Consider the following 25,088-nt stretch of genomic DNA (forward strand, 5'->3'; position numbering starts at 1 on the left):
CAATCCCACACCTTTGCTCCATCCGCACTTCCGTGTCAGCTGCCATTCTGTCAGACTGCCCCTCTGCTGCCATCTGCCACAAGCAACAACACACAGTGCTATGCTGGAGGTAAGGTTCAACCTCTGCTGCCACCCGCCAACATCCGCCACTGATGCCATGGGCCAGCATCATAAATAGGAGAAATAGCTTTTTGTTTTTGGAGCAGCCCTGGTATGTTGCATGTGCTACCATCACAGCTGCACGCTGCTAACTGGTTAACAGTGGTGAAACTGCCCTCGAGCAAAGTTTATCACTACAGGCTCTTTGAAAGGCTACCAAACATTCCCCATCCACATCAAGGTGGCTTGTTTGTTTGAAAGCAGCACTGCAAAGCGCTGCAGCTATCAGCACACAGTAACACTTTCTGCAGTGTTTTTTCTCCCCAGCTGACCTACAGTTAACGGCAGCCACAAGGCAGCTCCTGGACACGTGCAGGAGGCTCCCATTTCTCAGCAGACATCTCCCCAGAGCGTGGTGTATTTTAGACTGCTGATTGAAAGAACAGAGTTGCATTCAAAATAATGCTATTTTATTTATAAGCTGAGAACAGCGATTCCCAACTTTTTTTCCAATAGAGAAACTTGTCAATTTCTTAGGAAGTTTCCATTAGTGAACCAAACACACAACCAGTGAGGAGACTGCTGTGTTGCAAGGAGCTGATTTGGGCAGCAGTGCTAGAACAAGACATTCAGTCCAATGGCCTCTGAGCCTGTTTAGGGGCTGAAGGCACTGCAGAGTACTCAGCAAAAGGAGGCCTCCTGTGTCATTTCAGGCAACGTGGGACTGAACGCCAAAGCTGTGCTTCTTTACCACAGTAAGTTTCTTTCTGGGAGAAAGAATAAGGGTCTTTAAAGGTCAGACTGGAGGTAAATAGCAAACTTCTGTATATGCTGTGACGTGAAGTCTCTGGGTAAACACCTCAAGGAACCTTCCCCAAACAGAGGAGTTTAGACTGCTAAGTGTGGTAGAAATGCAGCACTTTCAGGACTTCAAAAGCCAATATGCCTGGAAGACCAAATTTATGCTTGCTTTAAAATTACTGTGCAAGCCACATTACACACAACATATGCAGGGACTTAATGAAAAAGATTTCCATGTTACTTTTTTACCCGTGAGAATGAGGAGTAAGTCGAAGCATAAACATTATAGACAATTGTAGGAAGGAGATCCTTGCATTATTTCCATAAGTACCTACCCTGACAAATTTTCAGGCTCTATTTTAGGAGGTTAATCTCTTTGTACAATCCATGGAGACAGAGCAGAACCAGAACAGCAGGAATATCCAACCACATGCTGGCCTGTGCAAAACACAGCAAGCTGGCCTTGTGATGCCCATTCTTTGCACTGTATGGCATGACACAGGAACTGTGGTAAGTCCCATCAGCTCTCCAAGGTCACACTGACCACCAGGACTACCCTGCAGTTTCCCCCTTTCTGGTAAGGCAGAATTTCTCCATGCAGAACATTTTGGCCGTCCACCTCAGGCATTGCAGGTAAACTCGTTAGCTATTTCAAGAATTCCCTATACAGAGTACGCTATAATTTGCTTACGTAGACACTGACTTCCAAAGCTCGGCTTGCACAGGTGGAAAGAGCAGTGCACCACTTGGTAGTTCTCTTCAGCCTGGAAAGGCCAGCTCACCACTCAGCACTTCACTCAGGCTCAGCTCAGGGCCCGGACGTGAAGCCCTGACAGACTTGGCGTTTATCACAGTCAGCAGCCCATCATTAAGTATATTGAATGGGAGGGGAAGTTCCCATGCAAATTCAGTGCCCCTCATCTTCAGGTGAGTGACTTCCTCTTAATTGGTAATAAAGATGATGCTAACAAGTCCTGAAAGTACTGAGCGTTTAAAAAATGCAAACTTGCAGATTCTGCTTAAGCAGCAAGGAAATTGACTGTAGAATTCCACAACAGAACGGCAATAGAAAGTGGAGCCCAGGCACAGATCCCTGCAGTAACTCACTGTCCCAGCCATTGGCTAGCCCATGGAGAGAATGGGATGAGACAGGGGTCAGGGTAGCGACATAGGGGGCCACAAAAGAAGGCAGAAAGTAGTGTCTGTGCAGTTACCTCACCACAGCCCAGACCAGCATCGTGGTACAGCTGCTGCCAGCCTGTGGAGCTGAAGGTGGGCACCTTGTACTGGTCCTGAGCTCGGTGACAGACTTGTGCTGCAAAGCACCTTGTTACGATCTAAGGAAAGGTGGCAGAAGAAATCAATCAGACAGAGTACTAACAGTGCCTTCTAAAATGAAAATCTGGAAAGCATCCAGAGGGATCCGTGCAAATGGTGTATTTTCAACCACAGCTTTTCTGCAACAGTTTTCTATTAATCGTCAATCGCTGGTTTAAATCTTGTCTGCCTTTGCTATAAACAGAAACAGACCACTGCAGCGGTCATTCCTGCTAAATATGTTATGCCCCGAAGCTGCAGCTTACCTTACTCTTTAAATAACACTATTTCTCCCAATGCTTAATATAACGAATAGTGCAAATACAGCAACGCTGTTACTTATTTGAAAGGGGAATGGAAAGGTGGAAGGCGAACACTATATAAACAGTTACCTATAGACCACAGTGGTGTGCTTTCTGCAGCAGAAATGGAGAAGATGATATTGTCTCTTCCCTCCAGAGGTTTCATTTGACTGCAGCAGAAACGACACAGAACAGTCAGAAATGGTACACACAGCAAAGGAGCACACTTTGAGCTGCCCTTATTTCTACACAGTGATTATGCCCAGACTTCAAGGTTCTCGTATTTTCTATCTGTGTCTGTGCACGGGGTTTTAGAGTTCAGAGCCGTATGAAGAAGCACATTTCACAAAGGCTGTGTACAACTCCGTACCGCCAACACCAATAGGTGGTGCTTGAGGTGAAACAGTGCCAGCAAAATCTAGCTCCTCATGTAAGAACTGTTTCAAATTCCTGGCTTATGAAAACAAGAAAAGCATGCAGAAAGAACCAAGAGCATTAGGAAGCTGCAGGAGTTAATGACTTGAATTCCGTCCATTCACATCAGACTGACAGGCAGCACGGGCAGGGCCAGGAGCATCTGCAGAAGGGTAAGCTGTGCATTTTCCTTCTTCGCTTCTGAAAGACATGCATGTGGACTAAAACAGCCAATTCAATAACTAGAGGCTGAAGACGAGGATTTTCTCAGGTATGTCTTGAAGTTAGGTGCCACAATCCCACGCTACGTGGTTGAAGCTGCAGGAATGCAACGTGGAGCCACTTGCATTTGCAGTTGCATTTCCTCTGAGCTTTACAGATAAGCAGGTGGGCATTCAAATCCCACAGCTACCAGCTGCACCAAATGGGGACAACCAAAGTATTTTCACAGCACAAATGTCTCTTCTAGCTTTGTTTTCAACTTAGGATAATTTTTTGCTTTATTAAATGCCAAATGAGCAGCCTTGCACAGCTTTTGCTTTGCAGTCCTGTTGAGGTACAGAATTTTTATTAAGATTTGTCTGTGCTTTTGGATGTGTTCAAGCCTGCCCTATGACAAAAAGCACCTTAGTGCTAAAGCAATTGCACTGGTAATGAAAGGCACAAAAAGAGGCAGATTTCATGAGTAACAACCCCAAAACTATCCCAAGGCAGCACAGGACATTTACAAAAGACACAGCTGGGATCTGAGCACCTTGTTTGCAATAGCTCTGTATCATCCCCACAAACCCAGGCAATTCTGCAAATGCAAAAAGGGAAGAAGATGGTCTCCTCTGAGTAGCACTGCCACGGCACCAAAGCACTGCCACTTGTTGCAGTAGCTGGAAGAGAAGTGCAGGTTCATCGACCTCTTCCCTTTTGTTGGTACAGAACGTTCACGTCCAAAATAACCCAGCAGCTTAAAAAACAGCAGGCAAATCTCATCCATCATTTCTCAGCATGGGGATTCTAAAGGTGGCATGGGACCGCCAGGCTTTGCTGTCCAAAAGATGAATGGGATTAACACAAGGAACAAAAAAGCAATGCTCTGGTGGAGCCTCATATGCATCACTGCATTGAGCAGGTTTGACAGATGACCAAGTGCTCCCCATGGCTACCTTCTAGACACACTTGAGTATAGCAAGAAATCCAGGAGCTTTTCTAACCCACAGCACTGGCCACGCTGTGCCTGGTGGCCCAGAGTGGAGGCAAAACACTCTTTTTGCTACCCTGCCCCAGCCCAGCATGGCACCCAGCTTTCTTCACTGTGTGCAACCACCCCCTTGGAAGTGGGGGTATGGAGTGTAACTACCAGGAGGGACTCGGTGCATCACTGTTACTGGGCACCCCGGTGCACACCGCTCACAGGACAGACGCAGCTCCATGCCCCAGGGTGTGCTCACAGCACAGCAGCTGGTGAAATGTTCCTCATGGTCCAAACTGACAGCACTGAGTTAAAGGCCACAGAACCAGCCCTTTATTTTCTCTCTCTTTCCTGCCATTTGTGTTCACAACTGGTATTTAAACCCCACATACATCTGCCCCCAAACCAAGTGATTTCCTGGTGCGTGTAGAATTTAGTTGGAAGACAAGCAAGCAAGCAAACAAGCCGCACCAAACAGACACTGACAACAGCCATGTTCTGTGCCCCTCTATTCAGCTGCCCCGTGTTTAAATGAGAACACAAAAGCCAAACTTATGCATCCACCTCTGCCTTGGACTCAGTGTGCATTCACTGTAGGACATATAACAGCTCTCCCTGGCTTGCAGAGGAAAAATGATTCCTTAGTCATTTAATCTACAAATTATTCCATGTAAATTTTACACACAGAGCTATGCAGGGTCATTAAAAAAAAAAGCAGAATTTATCAAAATTCCTGAAAGCTGGATTTGTTTCATGGCTCATCTGTCTTCATAAAACCCAATGACTGCTGAAACACTGAGTAACACTTTGAGATCAGCCCTTAAGCAAAAAGGCTCTTAGAACCGCTTCACTCTACTGATTTTGATCTTACTTTCATGCTGACTCCCCACGCCCCTGCAGCACAGCACCCAGCAGCAAATCTCCAGGCTTGCTCTCCACTGGAAGCACTCCTACATTTAACATTTGTGTCACCAGGAGACAGGCCCATGAGTAACAGCAGATATTTCCCACTCAGATGCCGCCCTGGAGATCCATGGCTAAGACACTGTAACAGATACATGTGAGTATGGAAACATGCAGCCTTTTTTTGTTTTTAGGAGCATTTCAAAAAGCGTTGGTCCAGCAGCCAGAAGCAGCTCAGTGACCAGACTGCACTGAAGGGGATATCCCATTAAGATACACGACAAATTGAGAATTTCTGTTGACAGAAGATAGGCTTTTCTCACGCTGTGGGGAAAAAACAGTATATTATCTCTTTGTCTGTAGATTGGGGTAACTGAAAAGAGGATTATGTGATTCTGACACGGACCTTTCCTCCCTCCTTTAGTTACAGGCTTACATGCAGTTCTGAACAGCATTCCCAACGCTCAGCTCCACAGCAGCTGCAGACCAGCAGGGGCATTTTGCACCCAAACACACTGCAGCCACGTGACTGCACTGACCAGCTGTGCCCGGCTCAGGCTTGCAGGCTGCTTTGCTGCTTGCACACTGGGAAGGACGTTGCTGGCAAAATGCTCAGGTTGTGTCTTATCCTGGCCAGCAATGCAACCCAATTTCCCATATCACCATCAGTGAAAAATCATTGCATCTATTCATGGTCTGCACCAAGGGCCTGAAAAACAGAAAAGAATTTCATGCTAAACTACGAGTCGTGCAAAACCTAATTCTCACTTAGCACCACCATAACTGTAAAGTCTTGATTATTCAGCATTCCAGGATGTTCATTTGTAGCAGAGCACAGTTTTTAGCTTTTGAGGCTCTTTATGGCATCCCTGCACATTTTAACCTACCCAGCCGCTCCTGGCTCGCCAGTTTAGGAAAGCTGGATCCAGTTGGCAGACCTTGCCTTTTGGGTGTAGGACAGCACTGCCCAAGACACAGCAGTGGGAAATGCAAGCCTAAATCTGACTGGCACAAGGGGAGAGTTCCGTTTTACCAAAGTCCTTCTTAATCGCCAACTTCTCTCTTACCACCCTGCATCACCAGTTTGTATCTGCAGAAACTCACAAACCTGAACAACTCCAAAGAGTGAAACCATACTAAGGAAAATGAAGGAAATTAGGAATTCTGAACACCAAGTTCTCAACACAACCTTGAGCAAATCATTTCATGTCGTAGCAACTTCATTTCCCAAACCACAAAACAGGCCAGCAAATAGCTCTGCTGTTGACTTTATTTGAATAGCTATTGTTAAGTCTCTCTGGATATGTGTCACAGACGGAAAACTCAATGACGAGTTACATATATAAGTAAATATAAATATATATGCATATATAAAGTATTTGAGTATCTCATTATGCTGAGGCTCCAACATGGCAAAGAAGCAATCGTCAAATTAACATTTAATTCATAACAGTAGCTCTGAAGCATAGCACCACGAGTTCCTTTCTTCCTTAGGAATAATTAAAGCCCAAAGCAAGTCAGGGTCTTATTTAACCAGCAGTGACCAGCCCAGCCTCAGTGCTGGTCACTGGCAGTAGTCCCTTCCATTTTAGGGCCTAGAGGAAAAGGAGGAAACAAGTCTCACGTAAAGGCAGAAGATAGCAGATACTTCACAGTTGTAAACGACCTGGGGGAACGCAGGTCCTAATAAGCCTGCAAAACATTGCATAAATGTCTCCAGCTAAATCTGTTAGCTCTGGATGGAGCACATTTCCTAAATGCTTAATTTTGAAATTACCTCCCAGTAGACTTTCTCCAGCTTTTCTTAAACTATTAAAGGCGGGCAGCCCAGGCCCACACAGGAACCCCCAGCGAGGAAATATTTTGTTAATTCAATTGCATAATGATGATGGATTTTGAAAGGGATGACATGTGGAGACTGCTGGGGAACAGCAAATAAAAGTGAGGGGCATGTCTTAACCAGGATTCCCTGGGCACCAGGAAGGCCAGGCAAGCAGTATGCTGCAGCAACCGCGCCAGCCAGGACAGCACGCAAGGGATGCTCTTGCTCAAGTGCTCATGAACATGCCTGCAAGGTCAATGGGTGCACACACCCCAGCAGGCTGCTCACACCACGGGCAAGCTCAGCTGCCTGCACCACAGCCAGCTTGGTTCGTGCCACCACATGGCTTTGACACAGCTGGTTTGGGCAGGCTAACAGAAATCAATATGCCGAAAGTCAACAATGAAAATCAAAGCAGTACTTCAGTACTGCTTGATAATGTGGGTACAAAGCAGATGATACTACTTAAAATACTTTGTAGAAGTATCACAGCTAAGGATCCTCCTAGAGGCAGAGCCCTGACAATCGCCTGCCCACCTATCTGACATCTTGGAGTAGTGGACGCCCAGGGATCGCTTCAAACTAAATGAGCAATGGAAGTAATTAGAAAGGAAATTAATTCCAAGAAACTAGAGTCTCAGCAGCAGAAAGAGAATGAAGAAACCATAATTGCAGGCAAAGGGGCAAAATGATAACCTATCAATTTTTCTGACTAAAAAAACCCAAAATTGTGAAAAAAAAATCCCACAGTCAGCATGGGGCAAAGATGCCCTGAAGAGCTGATCATTACTGCCCCATTATATACCCCTTTGGGCTGCAGAAGCCTCACTTTTCACTTTCTCTGTAATGAGAATGCCTGACGTGATTCTGGAGGTGATGGCTGGACCTGCTCCTGCCCTGCAGCACTCAGCAGCCCAGCATTCCTGCCACAGATTTATCTCCTGCAATGAAATTCAAGGAGACTGAAAATTGAAGAAGAGCACGTGAACTGCACTGTGATGTCGCACGCCCAGCTTGACAAAATGGGATCCGATATTTTAGGTGGACAGACCTCTTCATTTACTTACTCTGTGACAGGATGAAAGAACTGGTGTGGTAATTCATGTGCTATATTTCTCTGTGCTAAAGAAGGAGAAAAAGGTGCTTGAAACTTCCTTAATACACTGAGCAGTGTTCATTCTGCAGTCCCAAAGGGAAAGGACAAAAAGGCTGTTTAACCCTGACATACCAGTAGCCACAGATTCTTCAGTTTAGGAGAGCACTCCGGGGCAAATAATCACAGTATTTCTACAGTAAACAAGTATAATATTCTCCCCCTATTCCCTTACTCTTCCTCCAGAAGCTCTGTCAGCTACAAAGGCTGCTGAGCCACGCGGGCGTTGGGGTGATGGGTATCCCTTCTCTCAGGCTTTCCTCCCACCGCTGGTAGCTGGCTCTGTACATGCACCTTGAAGACAAGCACTGAGTTCAGTTTTTTAGCTCAGTTGTCAGCCTGCTGTCCCGATGCCAGGGCAGCTGTGTGGCTCAGAGCTGAGTGGCACAGGAAGGAAATATCCAGCAGCCCCACGTGGGCCTCCCAAGCTCATGGAGATGGCTCCATCCCAAGCAGCAGAGGAGCATCTGTGCAGCTGCTGGGCACCACAAAGGCTTGATCAGATGGAAGCCCTTATGGGTGAACACATGTACCCAGCCAGGACACTTTCGTTTTGCTCGATCACTGATGAACCGGGCAGAGGAAGCACACTCCAGAAGCACGCACAAACCCAAGCCACAGGAGGCTTGCTGGGGAAGAGTTTGGTCCTACTACAGCAAGGTCTCTGGTCCCAGAAGCCTCTGGTCCATGTTTTATAGCCTTGAGATAGTGACAACCTTCTGATGCACAACACTGGCAGGCAGCTGCTGCCAGAGGAAGCATAGGAATGGCCCCACAGGCTGAGTCCACCTGCACGTGCATGCAGTAGCCCACTCCCCTCTCTCGAATGACAGAGCCAAGTTCAGGGGCTGCCCTCCCCCTCTCTGCGCCAGGATGCTGCCCCAGGCAGGGCAGCTTGCAAAGAACGATTTTCATCTGGTGAATCTTTCATTTCACTTTCTCTCAGCCCTCTACTGCTCACTTCCCCCTACACAAGCACAAGGTGCTATCTTATCTCTTTCCCCCACATACCCCATTAGAGAGAGAAGCCGTGAGCATGGGCAGATCCTACACACTTAATCTCGCAGAGGTGCAGAGCCACAAGCATGTGCCCACTGTGTCACCATGATCAGCACAGAGCCTGTGAAGCTGCTTGTATGTATGGGACACGTATGCAAAAGGCCGTAGCAGAAGCACAAGGACTGACATTACGCTCTGCTCAAAGTTAGCAGACAAACTGTAAACCTGTGGCTCAACTCTGTTGCAGGGATTTCTGCCTCCAGAGCCATTAGTGTGTATTCTAAACTCAGCAAAGCTTTCTGTGTGACAAGTCAGATTTTCACTTTATCAATCCTGGCAAAAGTCCTTCACAGCTGTGAACCACAGTCAGCCCTGGTGGGGTTGATAGCAGAGAAGCCCAGCCAGCCAGTTGGTTGGGAAGCCCTGTCCACTACCATCCAGACACACATGAAGCAGCAGTACCCACTGGTCTAGACTTGGGGCTTCTTTGCATGAGAGTGGTATTTATGCCAGCAAAGTGACAGACAGCCCTGAGAGTTTGAGCAGAGGTTAGGATCTATGATCAGGTTGCATTTTAGAAGCACATTTTAAAAGGAACTGTTAACTCCCAGCCTGGAAAAGGTGGAGAGCTCTTCCTTACGAATTATAGATAAGCTCTCTGATGCAGCAAATGCCAAATATCCTGATGCTCAGCTAAATGTAAGGGAAGAAGTAGGAAAACCACACGGAGACACCTCATTTTCCAATCTGATGTGAGTTGACAAAGATTGTTCAGAAGCCAAGGGCCAGACTTTCAGAAGTACTCCCACAAGAATCTTAACAAGTGGTTAGATCTTCAGACAGCTCCGCTCTGATTCAGGCACATAAATGAGGTGGACAGATTAAAACAAAACAAAGCGAAATTCACTCTGAGACAACAGCAGCTGTCCCTGTCCACAAGCAGCTGAGCACGACAGCTGAGAGGGAAAGAGGGGCCGCTGGGGAATGCTTGGGCTGCGGCGTGTTTGTCAGAGCTGCCCGGCTCCACTGCTCCCACTTGCACAGCTCCAGTGACACTGCGGGGAGGCAGCCCCCTCCTACTGCAAGGCGCCGCTGCCAGGAGCTTGGCACAGCCTGCATGGGAACATAGCTGGAAGAAGGCACTGCGGCCACAGCACCAGAAAATATGGCACCGGGGCAGAAAGCTCAGAGATATCCAAGCAGCCTCAGGAATCAACCCCTGTTTCGGTGTGAAGGAGGAAGAGCCTCACGAGATCTGATAACTCAAACATTACTGCTGCAAACAAACATCCCAGCTTCTGCAGATGTCCACGAAGGGCTGTCAAACAGCTGTGGAGGAATATGAGGAAGCTGCCCATAAGAAAATACTTAATTCATACCAAAAAGGCAAGAGCGAAAGAGCTTGGCAGATCTTCTGAGGGTAAAGCTACATACTCCACTTATTGAATTTCCCAGACTTTCAGTTTGATAGAGTTGAAAGGCCCTGTGTTGGCCTGCCAGAGCCTCAAACCAGCCAAGCTCAGCCCAGCTGCTGCAGTTCACAGCTACAGCAGCACCTCTGAGCAGCAAACTGTGAGGGAAACACAGCTTCCTGGGCACAGCAGAGGCATTCGGGCAGTGCCACATAGCTGTACAACACCAGTCAAGGAAAAATTATACTTCAGTATTTCATTTGAAAAAATAAAACGCCATTTAAAATCAATGTCAAGGATGGTGGTGTTGTGAAAGCTGTAAAAGCACAAGACAGAGAGAAAACCTCCCTGAGAGTGAACCAGCGTACCCTTCTGTCCACGGGGCACAGTGACAAGCTGCTAGAACTGCACGGCTGCTGTCTCACAAAAAGACTGGGGAGTTCTTCTCCCTGGTTTCATTTCCACGCTGTACCAGGACACCAGCAGCACTTCCGATCTCATCTGTCAGTTCTTCTGCTTTGGCTTTTGCAGCATCTCATGGCTGGTGGTGTCTTGAGGACACGCGGAGCAGTTTATCAAGTCTGTGCACGAGGCTGAGTGGGATACTGCAGGACTGGTTTTCATGATCCAGCTGTCCTTCCCAACTCCATATCCTTATGAGCTAACCTGTGAGACGTAATTCTTCCTGTCTGAAGCACGAATGAAATCGGTACTAACCAACCAACCATCAGCTACACTGCAGAAAACAAATTTAAAAGAGGCACAATTACATGGAGAATTAGTTTCTGTGTACATTCAACTCAACAGGACAGCTCAGCTCACTACTCTGCCTCTTGCCAGATGGATTTTACAAAACAACTTTCTGAGCTGCTCCAATCATGTTTCCTTATCAAGCAGCAGCCTTGCTTGTTTCTGCAAAGCCGACTCCACAGAGAGTCCTGAAAATAAGAGATAGGCCCTGAACATCTGTCACCTGGGAGGTTAGCTTAGATTGTTTTTAATAGTTTGTGGTACTCATAACTGGTTTTAAACTGACAAGGGAAAACGATAAAAAGAATGAGATCTGTGTTTCTGAGCTCACATCAAAGAGCAGCTTTAAAGAATGAGTAAAAAGGCTGTCAAAATAGGAAGGCTTTACCCAGCAGCCTAACAAAACAGGCTTCACACAGTCAAGAAAGAGTGGTTCTAAACAAATTAACCAGATAGGGAAAGTGTTGGCTGAAAAGTAAATATTTAGCAGGGCACATTTCTACTAAAAGAAAGCTAGAAAAAAAAACAAACAAACAAAAAAAAACCAACACAGATCACAAAAGAGATGTTTTTTCTGTAGAAAGGACAACCATAGGATTTGGAAGTGCTTACAGTTCTTTTCTGCACTACTGACTGCATTAAAGTCATCAGCCTGAGATTGGCTCTCCATTACACTGCACAGCGTACAGCCTATTCACTCCGTGACACGAATTTCTCCTGCAAGGCTTCTTTAAACTTCCCTTTGTACCCCCAGCTTTTTAACTGCTATCACAAACCTTCAAGATTTAACCCCGGGGGACAAAGAAGCAGTCTCCTGATACAAAGATTAATGCCATTCCACAGAGAAGTGCAGACACATGAATTATCCCCGAGGCTTTCATTCTGCCAGAGCCTTCTCCCCAGCGGCCAGCAAGGCAGGTACCCACACAGCCACACACCCTGCCCAGAGCAGAGCTGCCTGCTCGCTGCCCTGTACACCAGCAGTGCACACAGCAGCAGTTTGGAGACCTCCTCCTCCATGCTGACCTACGTCAGAGCAGATGGTGTTCAGTGCTTCTATGTGGAGCAGTACTCAGCAAACCCAGAAATACTTTCTCTGACTTGTCTCTGACATTTCCTAGACTAGCTCAGCCTCACGCAGAAGCATCTTCTCAATCACTGTGATTGAGAGGAGCCCACCAGAAGCAAAAAGCTGCTGGCAGAGACCATTTCTGTGGCCAACCAACATCCCCCAGCCGCTCGGAGCAGCTCCATTTGTGTTTGTAAGCTGCACCACTACAGCCATTTGGTATCTTATCCTCCCCCTTGGGCATTTCTTTGGGGAAGGAAGGGTGTGAGCAGCTCCCCAAACCTTGAACTATCTCATGAATACAGCTCCTTACCATTTAAGGCAGATGATCCAACTGCAGAAGAGTCATGTACGCTTGCATTCTTTTTCAGCTTAAGACAGACAAAAGAAAGTGTTTCTTTACACAGAGGATGGTGCACTGCTGGAGCTTGCTGCTTTGGGCTTTATGGAAGCGGACAGTATGCAGCTGGTGGGACAACAGGCCGGACAGACCCATGGACAACGGGTCTACTAATGGATTAGGAAGGTTGCTGATACTTCCCTTCAGAATCTGTAGGTGCTGGGGAGTACCAAGTGAGAGACCTCAGAAAGGTGCCATGATCACACTCCCTCCCTAATGGTATCATGGTATCACTATGAGAGCTTGCACAGCTGGGCAGACTGAGCTGGGACCAATCACCACCTGAGCCCTGCTGCTGTACTGGCATTAGGCAAAAATCCATAGCCCAAAGCACCACAAGTAAGACACCGAAGAAGAGCTAATTAGCTTGATCATCTTGCATGCCCACCAAAAAGCAGTGCTCGTCTCAGCAGCAGGTCCAGGCACACACTGGATGGTCACACAAACATATTCACGCACAACGCAGGGGTGGGTGGGAAACAAATTGCCCCACACAACCATTTTTAAGCCCAACTTGATGTTGTGTGCGTGATTACTGCAGAAATCAACATGGGTAATTATGGCCATCTGTACCCATTACTGCCATTTGTATGTGTACTCATGGTAACTGCACGTTAGTTAGGCATGCCACTGCACAAACATATTAAATAGCTAATTAAAAAAAACACAAACCTTCACTGCTTGGGAGGAGCCCATCACCAACTAATTACCAGAACACATTTTCTCCATCTGTCAGGCAGTTGCCCCCTCCCCAAGGTGACCAGGGAATCTTCGCCTGGCCTGCAGTCCCACGGCTCTGCTGTGGCTGGGAGCTTCTTGTGCTCGGGCCTTCCTTTGTGTGGCAGCGCTTCCAACCACGGCTGCTTCTGAAAGCACTGCACTTCCAAGAACAGAGCAGTGCTTTTGTATTACTGCAGGCGACCCCCGGATTAGCCGCCCAACACGTCCACACGCAGCAGAGCCGAACTGCCTAACGGGACAGCAGAGTGAGCATCCCAAAAAGCGCCTCGCCATGCCGGCTTCTCTTCCGGCTCTTTTTTCTACACAAGCTACTAATGCAACAGCAGATTATAAATACACAGAGGACGGCTGTGCCCCAGTGCTTCACTGACATATGGTTCTGTCTTCAGTCAGAAGCTGTGGATTTAAATTTAGGAATGGAGCAGGAGGTTGGGTTTCAAAATTCCAAGATAAATCCTCACAGAGGAGGCAATGAGACCAGAATTTCCTCCCTCTGGTCTAGCCTTAAAGCAGATGGGAGCATGGAGTCGGTGCTGTTAAGCAGACCGCAGCGCTTGTGCAGCCCTACAGTGCCTTGCCCCGCTTTGCAGCTGCTTGGGAGATCTGCAGCTATGGCCCTTGGTGCCAGGTGCCGTTTCTCTGGCACCCACATGTCCAGGCTTTTACTGGAAGGGCAAAATTTATTGCAAGTCAATAGCTAGAGCAATTTCTTACATTACAGCAAAGGCTGCCAATACTCTCCCTTGGGTTGAATCAGCGTTTTCATTAGCTGCCCCTTCTTCGTCAGAACGAGCGTTGGTGTGAAGGGACAAACAGCTACAGGCAGAACAGCTTTGCTCATTTTTCATGTCTTCTGACATTCCCTGACCAGCCCCTTGATTTCTACAGCGTTAAACACATCCTTTACACACAGTCACACATTCCTCTAAGCACTGTTTACCACTGCGTAAAGCACTGGATCCTTCTAAACCAAGCACTGGATACCTTCTAAACTAAGAAAAATGCCTTTAAAGGAACTTAATTCACATGTTTTCTGAGGAATGCTATCTTCTCACACTCCTCTGACCATGCTGGGGCAGGCTGCAGGAGCTGCTCCTGGCCCTGTTCTCCTCCTCCAGCATTTTCCCCTCTTTGCACTGCTTGACCGCCTCAGCCTTATTGAACCAAAGGGAAAAAAATAAAATAATCATCTAAACTAAACTCTCCGTCCTCTGTCCTTCAATCATATGAGAGGTGGCAAATATGCTGAATTAAGCGCAAAGCAAGCAGTATTTTTATTTGGTTAATTAGAATTGCTCACCAAATGAAAACAAAGGAGTGCTTTTCTGCAGGACTGGTACAGGTAGTTGTTGCATAAGTACATTCCTGCATATTTGGCTACTTTAGGAGTATTTTTTAATTAACAGCTTCTCCTTGGCCAAAGCAAACCACAGAGAACAAGGAAAGAGGAGTTTCACACAAGGACACTGCCGGATCCCTCCACTGCCAGCTATTTTTTTCTTCAGGGAGGATTTTAAATTAAAAGCAGATTGCCTTCATTAGCGTTTCCAGAAGCTGTGTAACTGCCAAAGCTGACAGAAACACAACTGCGATCTGCAAATTTGGCAAGTGGCATTTTCTCTGTCTACAAATGGCGGGTAATGTCATCTGCATTAAGAGGGCTTTCGTGAGGGACACGGCGTGGAGAGAACTCCTTCCCTAGGAGATGTGGGAGAACATCTCCAGAGCAGCAGCTCAGCAATGAGGGGAAGGCTTGGTAGTGCTTTTACCCTCCTTCAAACCGACAGAGCCACACACATCCCAGCCAGTCCGGGCACAGAGCAGGCAGCAATTCCTACCTTGGCTTGCACGCTGCTCCACATGCACCGCAGAGGGACCAGCTCACACCGACACCTGACTCTAACCTTGAGCTCAGCACTCCACAGCACTGGCTTATATCCTCAGAAGAACTGCAGGACCCAGCTCTCGTTCTGCAGTCCAACTCTCTTCTACCTCATGGTGAACAGAATTCATTATCCTTTGAAGTAAGCACTAAGTGATGAGTTGACAATAATTAAACTGAAAGATATAGAGGTTAAAGGAATTTATTGTTACTTGATCTGCTAAGTAAATTGTTTAGAAACATGTAATCAATAAGCAATGATGAAGTAAAATTAAAAACAAGCTCACTTCCTTCAAAAAAAAAAAAAAAAAAAAAAGAGCCAATGGTCTCATAAAAATCCATTCAGTGAGGCCCATGCATCTTGTTAAGTTGAACAGCACAGCATTTTAATAAACCAAAAAAATGGCTTTATCCATAATGAGCACGAGCACTGAAGGCGGAGTGTGGCCCTAAATTATGCCGCTCCTGTTTATCATTCACGTACCGCAGGACTGATGAAGATTTATGGTCCCATTGTGCTAAGTACTGTGTAGCGAAATATCGTGAAACGGTGAGATGTAGTACTCCAGGAGTTTATAATTTAAAGACAGATTACAAAAGCAGGATATTATAATCCAAAGACGGTAATGCACAGATGGGGACTGGAGATACAGAGAGATTGAACAACTTGCCCAAGGTCATCTCAGATGTGAGTTCAGTTTTGTGCTTTGGCACACATCTCTGGAGTAGCAGCATAGGCCTTATATACGAGGACATTTCTCTTCCTCCTCAATTTCACTAGACATCGTATTTCATAAGCTAACAAGTAAATTCAAAAAATGCAACTGCTGTAAAGGAGAATTGGAAGGGTTTCCTTTCACTCTTCCTTCTCTGAAGACCTTCGTTGATGTTGACCTGTGCATAATCCCAATCTATCTGCATGGCGCAAATGAAGCACTTGATAGAATCACAGAATAATTTAAGCTGAGAGGTGCTCTGTGGCCATTCAGCCCAAGGTCTGCTCAAGGCAGAACCAGTCAGAGCAGATGCCCCAGGGCTCTGCCCACATCAGCTCAGAATGTCTCCAGGGAGGAGGGATATCAATACCCCACCACCTCTCTAGGCTCCTTGTCCAGCGTTCAACAAGCAAAGTTGAAAAAGTCTTCCCACTGATCAAATAAGAATTTCTCCAGCTCCAGTTTGTGCCAGCCACCTCCCATTCTGCCCCCATGCCTGGCTCAATTTTCTCTGTTCCAGTCTATTCAGCAGTTAGAGATTCGCAGCACGATTTCCCCCAGACTTCTGTCTCCTTCACTCCTGAATGCTCTACAGACCTGGCTTTCACCACTTCCCCTTATACTTCACATACTCTATCCAGCACCCTGGCCATCTTAGTGGTCTCTGCTGAGCTTCCCCCAGTACAGCCACATTTTTCTTTTACACATAGCCCCAAACTGGTCATTGTGCTCCAGATACCAGCTTAGTGATGTGACATGCTCAAAGCAATCAGTGATAGCAGGATAATACAAGACATTGTGTTGCTGGACATATACACACATCAGTGGATATATTTAGGAATGCTGTCCTAAACCCTGTCAAGTAGTGTATTGGTAACTGTGGAAAATACTTAATCTGTGACTGTGAAAGGAGAAAATGCTTCAGTGCAACATGAACAGTAGTGGCAGTGCTACTTATTGAAGCACAACTCAAGCCCCCAGACAGCTGATCTGGGATACTGGGACAAACAATCCTGCAGTTAAACACAGTGGCAGTCTTTCTTGGCTTTCAATGGAAACGTGCCCAGTATCTGAAAGGTATCTGCTCTCTATTCTAACTAGGGTGCAGTTACAGACTACTCTTGGCTAGCACCTGTGAAGATTTACTCGTTAAAATTTCACTGTAATTTAGCCCTACAGAAGTGCTGTCATTTGTTGTCACTTGCCAATTTGTGTTAGGTTTCCCCTGGAAGTTTCGTCGCACGGAGCAGCAAACTCATCAGCGCAGTGATCCTGACACAAGACACCTGCACAGCACGGACATGTTTACCTGAACAAAGAATTTTCCAGCGAAACTCACCTCTCACACCACAGCTAACCAAGTAGGATGCTCACAGCACGCTGCCCTTCTTTCCCACACCCAATTCCAACTCCCCACGCCTATCACATACCGTCACCAAACTCTAGCTCACGCAAGAATTTAAGCCGCACTTTCCACATCCAAACCTTTCCTGCCCCTGAGATCGGTGCATAGCAGAGACAACTCAATCAATGTTTACTGTCAACAGATCAAATGAAATCAAATGCAGCTTCTCAAGACACAGCAAGTCCAGCAGTCACTGAGCTGACCGCAGAGCCTCCAAGGAGGACAAAGGCAGGCGCTCACCTAGCTGTGGCACAGCCTGCGAGCACGGAGGGAGCAGCTCCATGGCAGTGCTGAGGAACCAGCAGCTTCCCCTGCTTCCGCTCCCTGTGCAGGGACTCTGCTACCTGATGCACTGCAGAGATTCATGCATGTATTTATGTAACATCATATTATCAATTTTGCTTATCTGGGCTTAATTGACAGTATATGCTAGCAGCAGTTGGAAGGGCAAAGGCCAACCGGAGCACTTCTCTGAGCTCTGCAGCACAACCTCTGCCCACAGTTGCAGCCGCCCTCCCCTCAGCAGGACGGGGCACAAGTCCCAGGGGGCTGCGGCTCTATCAGCGAGACTCCTACACACGGGTTCCCAGCATTGTGCAGCCCTTCCCCAAATTCACAGCAGATGGGACCGCAGGACGGCCAGGCCTCAGAGAGCCTCCCTGCAGAAACACCCCTCCTTCCCCTGACATCCGAGCCTCTGGGAGACCTCCCACAAATGAGAGGGGAGTGAGAGTTCTGCAGGGCGGGTTTGGTATTCTGTCACTGAGCCAAGCAGATGTTTGAGAAATATAAACTGCTATACAGCTATTTTAAGCTCGTGCAGCTGCGCAGGGCCAAGGAGCTGCATTGGGAGACATCGCTGATCTCTTGAGGTGCTCCCATACCTTGGGACCCCATGCACAGCTTAACAAACCAAACTTCCCCTGAGTCATTCACGCTATCACATCCCATTTAAGAGTTTATAGCAGAGGAAACCGCTGGAAAGAACTGGAGGGAGGGGCTTTTCCAGGTTCACACGGAAAATGTGCATCCAGATGGGGACCACAGCCATCCTTGCACCGCGCTGCACTGCTCATCTTGGCTGCGAGGCAGCAGAACGAGGCCAGACGTGGTGTATGAAGCCCTGCCACCTGTGTGCCACCCTGTGTGCTCAGCCCTCACCCCGGGCACTCACTGTACGGCCACATCTCTGCAGGCTTCACCGCAGTATCACGAGCACAGAGCAGAAGACACTGATGGAAGAGGCTTCTTTCTGATCCGTATTAAAAAAATATAAGATTAATCTAATAGGCACTTAATAACATTCTTATTTATGAACAAAAATTCACAACCAATGGAATTTATGTAGCGTTCCTATTTCAGAAATAGGCTGGCCTGCACCAGCTGAGAGGTAAGACTTGGGTAACGCCAGTGGAAACATGCCAACTAAATTACACCGCATGGTTTTACAGTCCCATAAAATACCAATCTTTTTGCAAGCCAAAACTGTTTGTCATAGAGAATTTCATTTTAGCCATATAAAAGATTGACTGAGTGTGTAAGTACTATCGCATTGCTCTGAAAAACCACAGTAAAACTTGTTTTCTTTTTTTAATACTTCAGAAGAATGCATAGCAATTTTAACAAGTGCTTTACTCATGTTGCTTGCAGAGGAGTTCGTAACAGCTGGGCAGCTCTGGGCTTGTGATTCATGCTGCACCGCAGATGAAGAGGCACAATTATATTAGTTTTATCATCTCTATATGGTCAACACAATTGTGATTAATGCATTTTCTAGAACACAGAGCTAGGGCATCGCGGAAAACTTTTATAGCACAGCCCACTTCTTCCAATTGTACGGGGAGGAAAGTTTCCCATGTCTGAAAAATCCTAAGTAAAAGAAGAACCTGTTGCTGGACATGTCACTGACCCAGCTCACAGCTCTGGCACATAGAAACAGGCATTTTAGGTGCTTGCAGACCCAAGCTTATATAGAATAGAACATCACAGTGTATAGGCAACACATCACAGGAGAGGGCATTCTGTCCTCCACACGTGTAAAATTAAGAATTTAAAAAAAAAAAAAAAAAAAAAGGAAAGGAAAATCTTGGCTTGCACAGAATTTTGTATTTTATTTCTAACACAATTAGCATCTAAGGAACCTTCTGCAAATTACAAAGGACAGTGGAATAATCTTCAATCCTCTGCTGCTTCCTGCAGCCTTTAGGGTCCCACTTCTCCAGGTCTTGTCCCATCACAGAGACAGAGCTACTCTCACGGCTGCCAGGAGGACGCTAACAGTTCCTGCTGAACAGACAGGAAAGCACAAATGCAACACTTTCCAGGAGGATTTGAGGACAACGAGTGTCAGCCCTATCTTGTTCCATGCTACCACACAAGTGGAGGTGCCTGTGCCCCCCAGGCTGCTACAGAACCACTCTTCCCTTCTGACACTGCAGTCAGGCAGTAAACACATGGAGGAGAAGTGTTGAAAAACACAGCACAACTCTGACCTAACTTACTTATTACTCCATCCTGCCTTCGCCATCCGTACCAGAGCTCATACAGCACGATGCTCCCCTCCCCAGTACTGCAGGCAGCAACAGGCATGGTGCAGAGCCTGTGCCCAGCTGCTGCTGATGGGTAAGTGCTCCATGCCCCCTCCTTGCAGCATTGTGACCTGCAAGGGAAATAAAACCTCTGGCTCTAAACAGACATTTTTGATAATCAAGTCAGCAGCTCCCTCCCTTCTTTGGTTAAGTCAAAGCACACTTAATTATTGAAATTACCCAGTGGAATACATCTATCCGGTCCCCTCAGTGTGAGACAGTTGTACCGACAGCGACAGAACATTAAACCAACAGCTTCACAAGCCCTGCCAGAAGCCACGCGGCTCCCACCAAACGCAGCCAGCCCAGAGGGACCGACTGGCACCTGCTCTGCAAAGCCAAGCACCAACAGGGCAAGAGCAGAGCCAAGGTGAGCACTGCAGCTGCACAGGTGCTGGTGCGTGGGCATCTCCTGCTATGCAAGCACACATAGTTTCTGGGAAACATCGTGTTCTGCTTCACCAACAAAAGAAGCTGCTGAAATAGTTTTGTCAGACAAGCTGATAAGGATAATTACGTGATGAGAGCTTAGTCATTCATATCGCTGTGACAGAGAGGCAGATTCTCTGAAAAATAACATCACCAACAGAAAACCTTGGTGATTCTATGATTCATCAATATCTGAGCATAAAGCTTTCCAAATTTCAAACGCAGCTGCACGTGCTGCTCCAAGGCACAACAAGCCACCAGAGGGAGCCCATTTTTCTCCATAAATCTGATTTTCATAAATTGCTTTGTATGCACACATTCTCAACTGACAAATTAACACAATTACAAAGTGTGCATGAATATGCATATTTTATTTTAAACTTGCATAAGTTATATGAAAAGGGAGATGCACAGTTCAAGCAAAGCCTACTCCAACGTTAACACCAACGTATTTGCCAACTGGAGGATTTCTCAAAATTCGGTGTGCTTCGATTCACCAGGAACAATTTCCCAAACACAGCAGGCTGAAAAGGTGCTCCAATTTGTCCCTAAGTCCATTAGCGCACACAGGCTGGGATTGCACCCAGGAGCTCCCCACACAGCATAGCCTTGAGCCGCTGTTCCTGCCCTGTGTGATTACAAACCAAGCCCAACCACAACCTCAGAGAGGCTCCCCTTCCAATCTCATGGCACATATCCTTCCTGGGGAAAGGAGGAGCCACGAATTTATTTTCTGTACCACAGGCACAGGTTTGTCCATCTTTGTATTTATGCCTTCCATACTGCAGCTGCCAGAATTTAAAATGCTACCAGTATTGGCTTCCATTACCATCTTCACAGTCCAAAAGCCTTGTCAAGTCCAGCCTTGCAGCCAGACCTGTTCTTTACTCACCTAACATTCCTCCAAACAACTCTTTACACATGTGCTTGACAATGTTTTCCTTACAAAACAAAATTACGCAGCCTAAAAGGACCAGAAGATGAAAACATATTGTTTGACCTCCTTTCAGTGAAGGAACTGGGGAAGCACAACCCTGAGATACATAACTGGATCGGCTGCCTGGGTTTCTTCTGTGCCCTCCTCTTTTGGTGCATTACATTCATCCCTGTGTCACGCAGTTCAACCCCAGGGTAAGGCAGACCCAAGGATTAATCACAGCAGTGAACAAGTCCAAGCGAGGGCCAAGCACATCCACATCAAACCACAATTCTCAAGTCTTCTCCGGGACAAAGTAGAACCTACCTCAGCTTGAAGCACTGCAGAGCATCACCCATCCCACATCAACAACGCTAAGAACTCTGGCAAGGCAGCAGTGACAGCTGGATGCTCTCCCCAAAGACACAACTCTTGCAGGGAGTCTCTCTTTGTCTCAAACCTCACCGTGAGCCCAAGACAACCAGCCCTCCAGCATGGGCCTGAATGGATACGTCCAGGGGTGCAGCCTCAGTCACACCTCAAGGGACCTGTGATAGCACACACGTAGCAAGAATGGGAAAGCAGAAATAGATGTTTGCCAGAGGAATCAAGACAAAACAGAAGAACTGACAGATCTTGAACCATCTTCCTGTACTTTTCAGGAATCCTGGGAGGGGAATGCGGGTCAACCAGCCAGTGGGCAAGAACGATCCTGCACACAGGAAAACTTAGCTCGAGTTAGTCTGGTGTAGGGAAGTACATGGGGTGACTTTTCCAAACCCAAGCAGTAGGGAGCACTTCCCCAAGCACCAGAACCTTTCTCCTGCACAGATCTGCACCTGAGAATTGGGTGGATGTGGCCCTGTCAGGACTACTAATATGAGAAGATCCTTCTTTTGTGTTTGAGAGTTTTGCCATGGACTTCAATGTAAAGAGATATAGCATGTTCCCTAAACACACTTAAGAATGGTACCCACACATTTTAAGCACGTAGATATGTTAACATGTACAACATCAGCAGAAACATTAGCAGTGTTCCACCAGAAATGTGGCCAAGAGCCTATCCCTGAACCAGACGTCCACCTGCAACCATGTCATGGTACAACTGACCAGTACCACCTTCTGCTGAGCTGTGGGGAGTTCATGTTACTCTTCATGCTCTTAAATCGTAACAAAGAATATAGATTAGAAAGTGTAAAGCACATAAATAATGTAAACACAACCATTTCAGCCTGGAACACACTAACCCCTTGGAACCCAAGTCCTGGAGCAGTGAGCAGCTGGGCTGGTAGGACAGCAGTGTGCGTGGTCCAGCTGAACGGGGGATACTGAACTGCACAATACCACACTTACAGGTGGGGACACCACAGGAAGGGCTTGAGATTCTTCCTTTTGGAGACAGCAAAACCAGCACTACCTCCCGCCCTATCTGCAAAGCGCGGAGCTCACACAGCACTGTGCTCCAGATCAGGCACTCTGAGGCTTTAACGGCACTGGGTGAGTACCACACCAACAGAAAAGGCCATTCCTGGATATTTATCAGCAAGTAGGTACGGAAAATAATTACCTATGAAAATCATCAAGTCCATTAGCAAGATGGGCTAATAACAAAGACCTGCTGCTGCTGATATACGGAACCTTTTTCCCCCCCAGGTACTTCTTCATATTACTTACCAGGAACATTCCTCATTTTTTCACAGCATTTATCTCTAATTTCTGTGTAAAGCAACACCTAAGGATGCCCAGTTATATGCTGCAGTTTTACATACTATTCCTTAAGGCGTTCCAAGCCCTTTGGAAATAAAACTCCTGGTTCCTATAAATCTTGGTGTCCTTGGTCACTTTCTGAATGGCAGTGGTTGGAGGGGACACGGTGTGCTGCGTACTGCTAACGTGGGACACCTGCAAGCACAGCGCCGGGACACCATGTACCTGCCCCTGTTGTGCTGCTGCTGCACGCAGTGCCCCTGCCATCCCAGTCAGCCTTCCAAGGACTTCCCACGTGAAATGTGACTGTAATAATTAGATGCAAATTTATAAGAAGCCACTTTCTTGCTTAACGGAATTACTGTTCCATCAATAACGATGCCCAAATGATTTTGAAATTGCCCGCTGTTTCACCTCAAGTTCTGCTCATTTTGTTTTGGAAATTCAGTCTCGGTTTCTTGACAAAGAAAGCATTAATTTGTTCACATTTGTGAAATATTTATATGGTTCAGCCTTATCCATTCTTGGGTCGGATACCTAATTTGTTTCCCCGGAAAACAATGCAATCAAACGCTCCACATAGGGCGTTCTGTAGCTTAAATGTGAACTACAAACTGCAATCTTCCTGGGGTGTCCCTGTGGGTCGGCTCCAGCACGTACGCCTGCATGTTTTATGCTTTGTCTGAAGAAGGAAGCTCCCACAAGTGGGGGGAAAGCTTTGAGATGTGGGTCACGTGCCGGTGTATCAAAACTTGTAAGTGAATTAAAAAGAAAAGCAACAAAGCCTCAGTATCTGCCCTGAGCTTATATTTTTGTCTCTCAGAGGAGGGGAAATGAACAGAAGAGTTGGGGAAAAAAAAATCAAACAAAAAAAGAAACAAACCACCAACAAACCAGACTCAGAGTATTCTGTGCTAATTAATACATCTTCTGTAAGGAAAAAAAATCATCCAGGATTTCTCAAAGCAGCCACAAAACCAAACGCACGCTGCTCAGCCTTCCCTCCGCGCTGCACAAACTTGACACACGGCCGTCTTTCTCCCGTTTCCTTTTTACCGACAAACGCCCTTTCTGGCTTTGCTGCTATCCAAAAGAATAAGTCAAGCGATCCTCCTCTCCCATAACCTTGTGGTATTTCCCAGCTCCCAGTCCCATTTCTGTTCGACTATTCTGCTTTCTAAACCCAAATCCCGAAACCCTTTCAGCCGCGCTCAAAGCAGAAGAAAAGAGACAATGAAAGCTCCCCGCTCGGCGCGGATCGCACGCTGCGCGCACCCCGTCCCCGCACTCCGCCGCTGCAAAGCCGCGCGCACCGCCCGACCCCCGCGCGGGCAGAGGAGCACCGCAACGAGCTCGGCAGGAACCGCTCGGCTCCGACTCGTCGCTCCAAACTCCGGCCCGCCCCGAGCCGTGCCGTCGCCCACCCCCGGCCGCGGCCCCCTCCGCCCCGCGGGACTCACCGGAGATCTCGGCCTGGGGCACGCCGTTGAGGCTGAAGCCCTTGGCCCCATACAGCTGCCGGACCTCGGCGCAGCTCCTCGCCTTGCTGCCGCTGTCACCGCGAGCCGGGGCGGAGGCGACACACAGCAGCCAAAATCCCCACGGGAAGAAACGCATCCTTCTCCGCTGGCCCCGCCACCTGCCGTGCGAAGGGCAAAGCCAAGGTCCGGCGGAGGGGACCCCGGCGCCGGGCGGAGCGGGGTCCGGGCAGCCCCGGCGGGACGGCCGGCGGCCGGGGGGCGACGGGCTCTCGGGCGCTGCCCGCGGCGTGCGGGGAAGCTTCGGGCGGCTCGATCCGGACGCCGCGGAGAGTCCGAGGAGGGGGCGGCGATCCAAGTTTGCCCGGGCCGGGCCCCTTCCCCGCCGCGCTTCGAAACCCCGAAGCGTGACCGCGGAGAGGGCTTTTGTTCTTAGCGCGGCCGCATCCCCGGGCGGTCCCGCCGCGATGCTGCCGGCTGCGGCGGCCGCCGGGCCGAGCGGAGCGGGGCGCGCTGCCGGGCTGCTCCCGCGGCTGAGCCGAGGTGCGCCGGGCCGTGCCGGGCTGCGCTACGCCGCGCCGCTCCGTGCGCGCCGGCACCGC

The 25,088-nt window shown here is 47.8% G+C and overlaps 1 protein-coding gene across 1 annotated transcript in view; it reads right to left on the minus strand.

The window, feature by feature from the left end:
- The window catches only part of GPC1 (glypican 1), a 160,503-nt gene extending 135,831 nt beyond the window's left edge, over positions 1 to 24,672 (minus strand). Inside the window, exon 1 of the mRNA XM_042821183.1 lies at positions 24,469 to 24,672. Coding sequence (XP_042677117.1) covers positions 24,469 to 24,625 — 157 coding nt within the window. The 5' untranslated portion in view covers positions 24,626 to 24,672. The remainder of the gene's footprint in view (positions 1 to 24,468) is intronic.
- Positions 24,673 to 25,088: the final 416 nt, after the last annotated feature.

Source organism: Centrocercus urophasianus, unplaced genomic scaffold, assembly GCF_019232065.1.
Source record: "Centrocercus urophasianus isolate 14NV4802_14NV808 unplaced genomic scaffold, USGS_Curo_1.0 seq_19, whole genome shotgun sequence".
NCBI classification, from domain to species: Eukaryota; Metazoa; Chordata; class Aves; order Galliformes; family Phasianidae; genus Centrocercus; species Centrocercus urophasianus.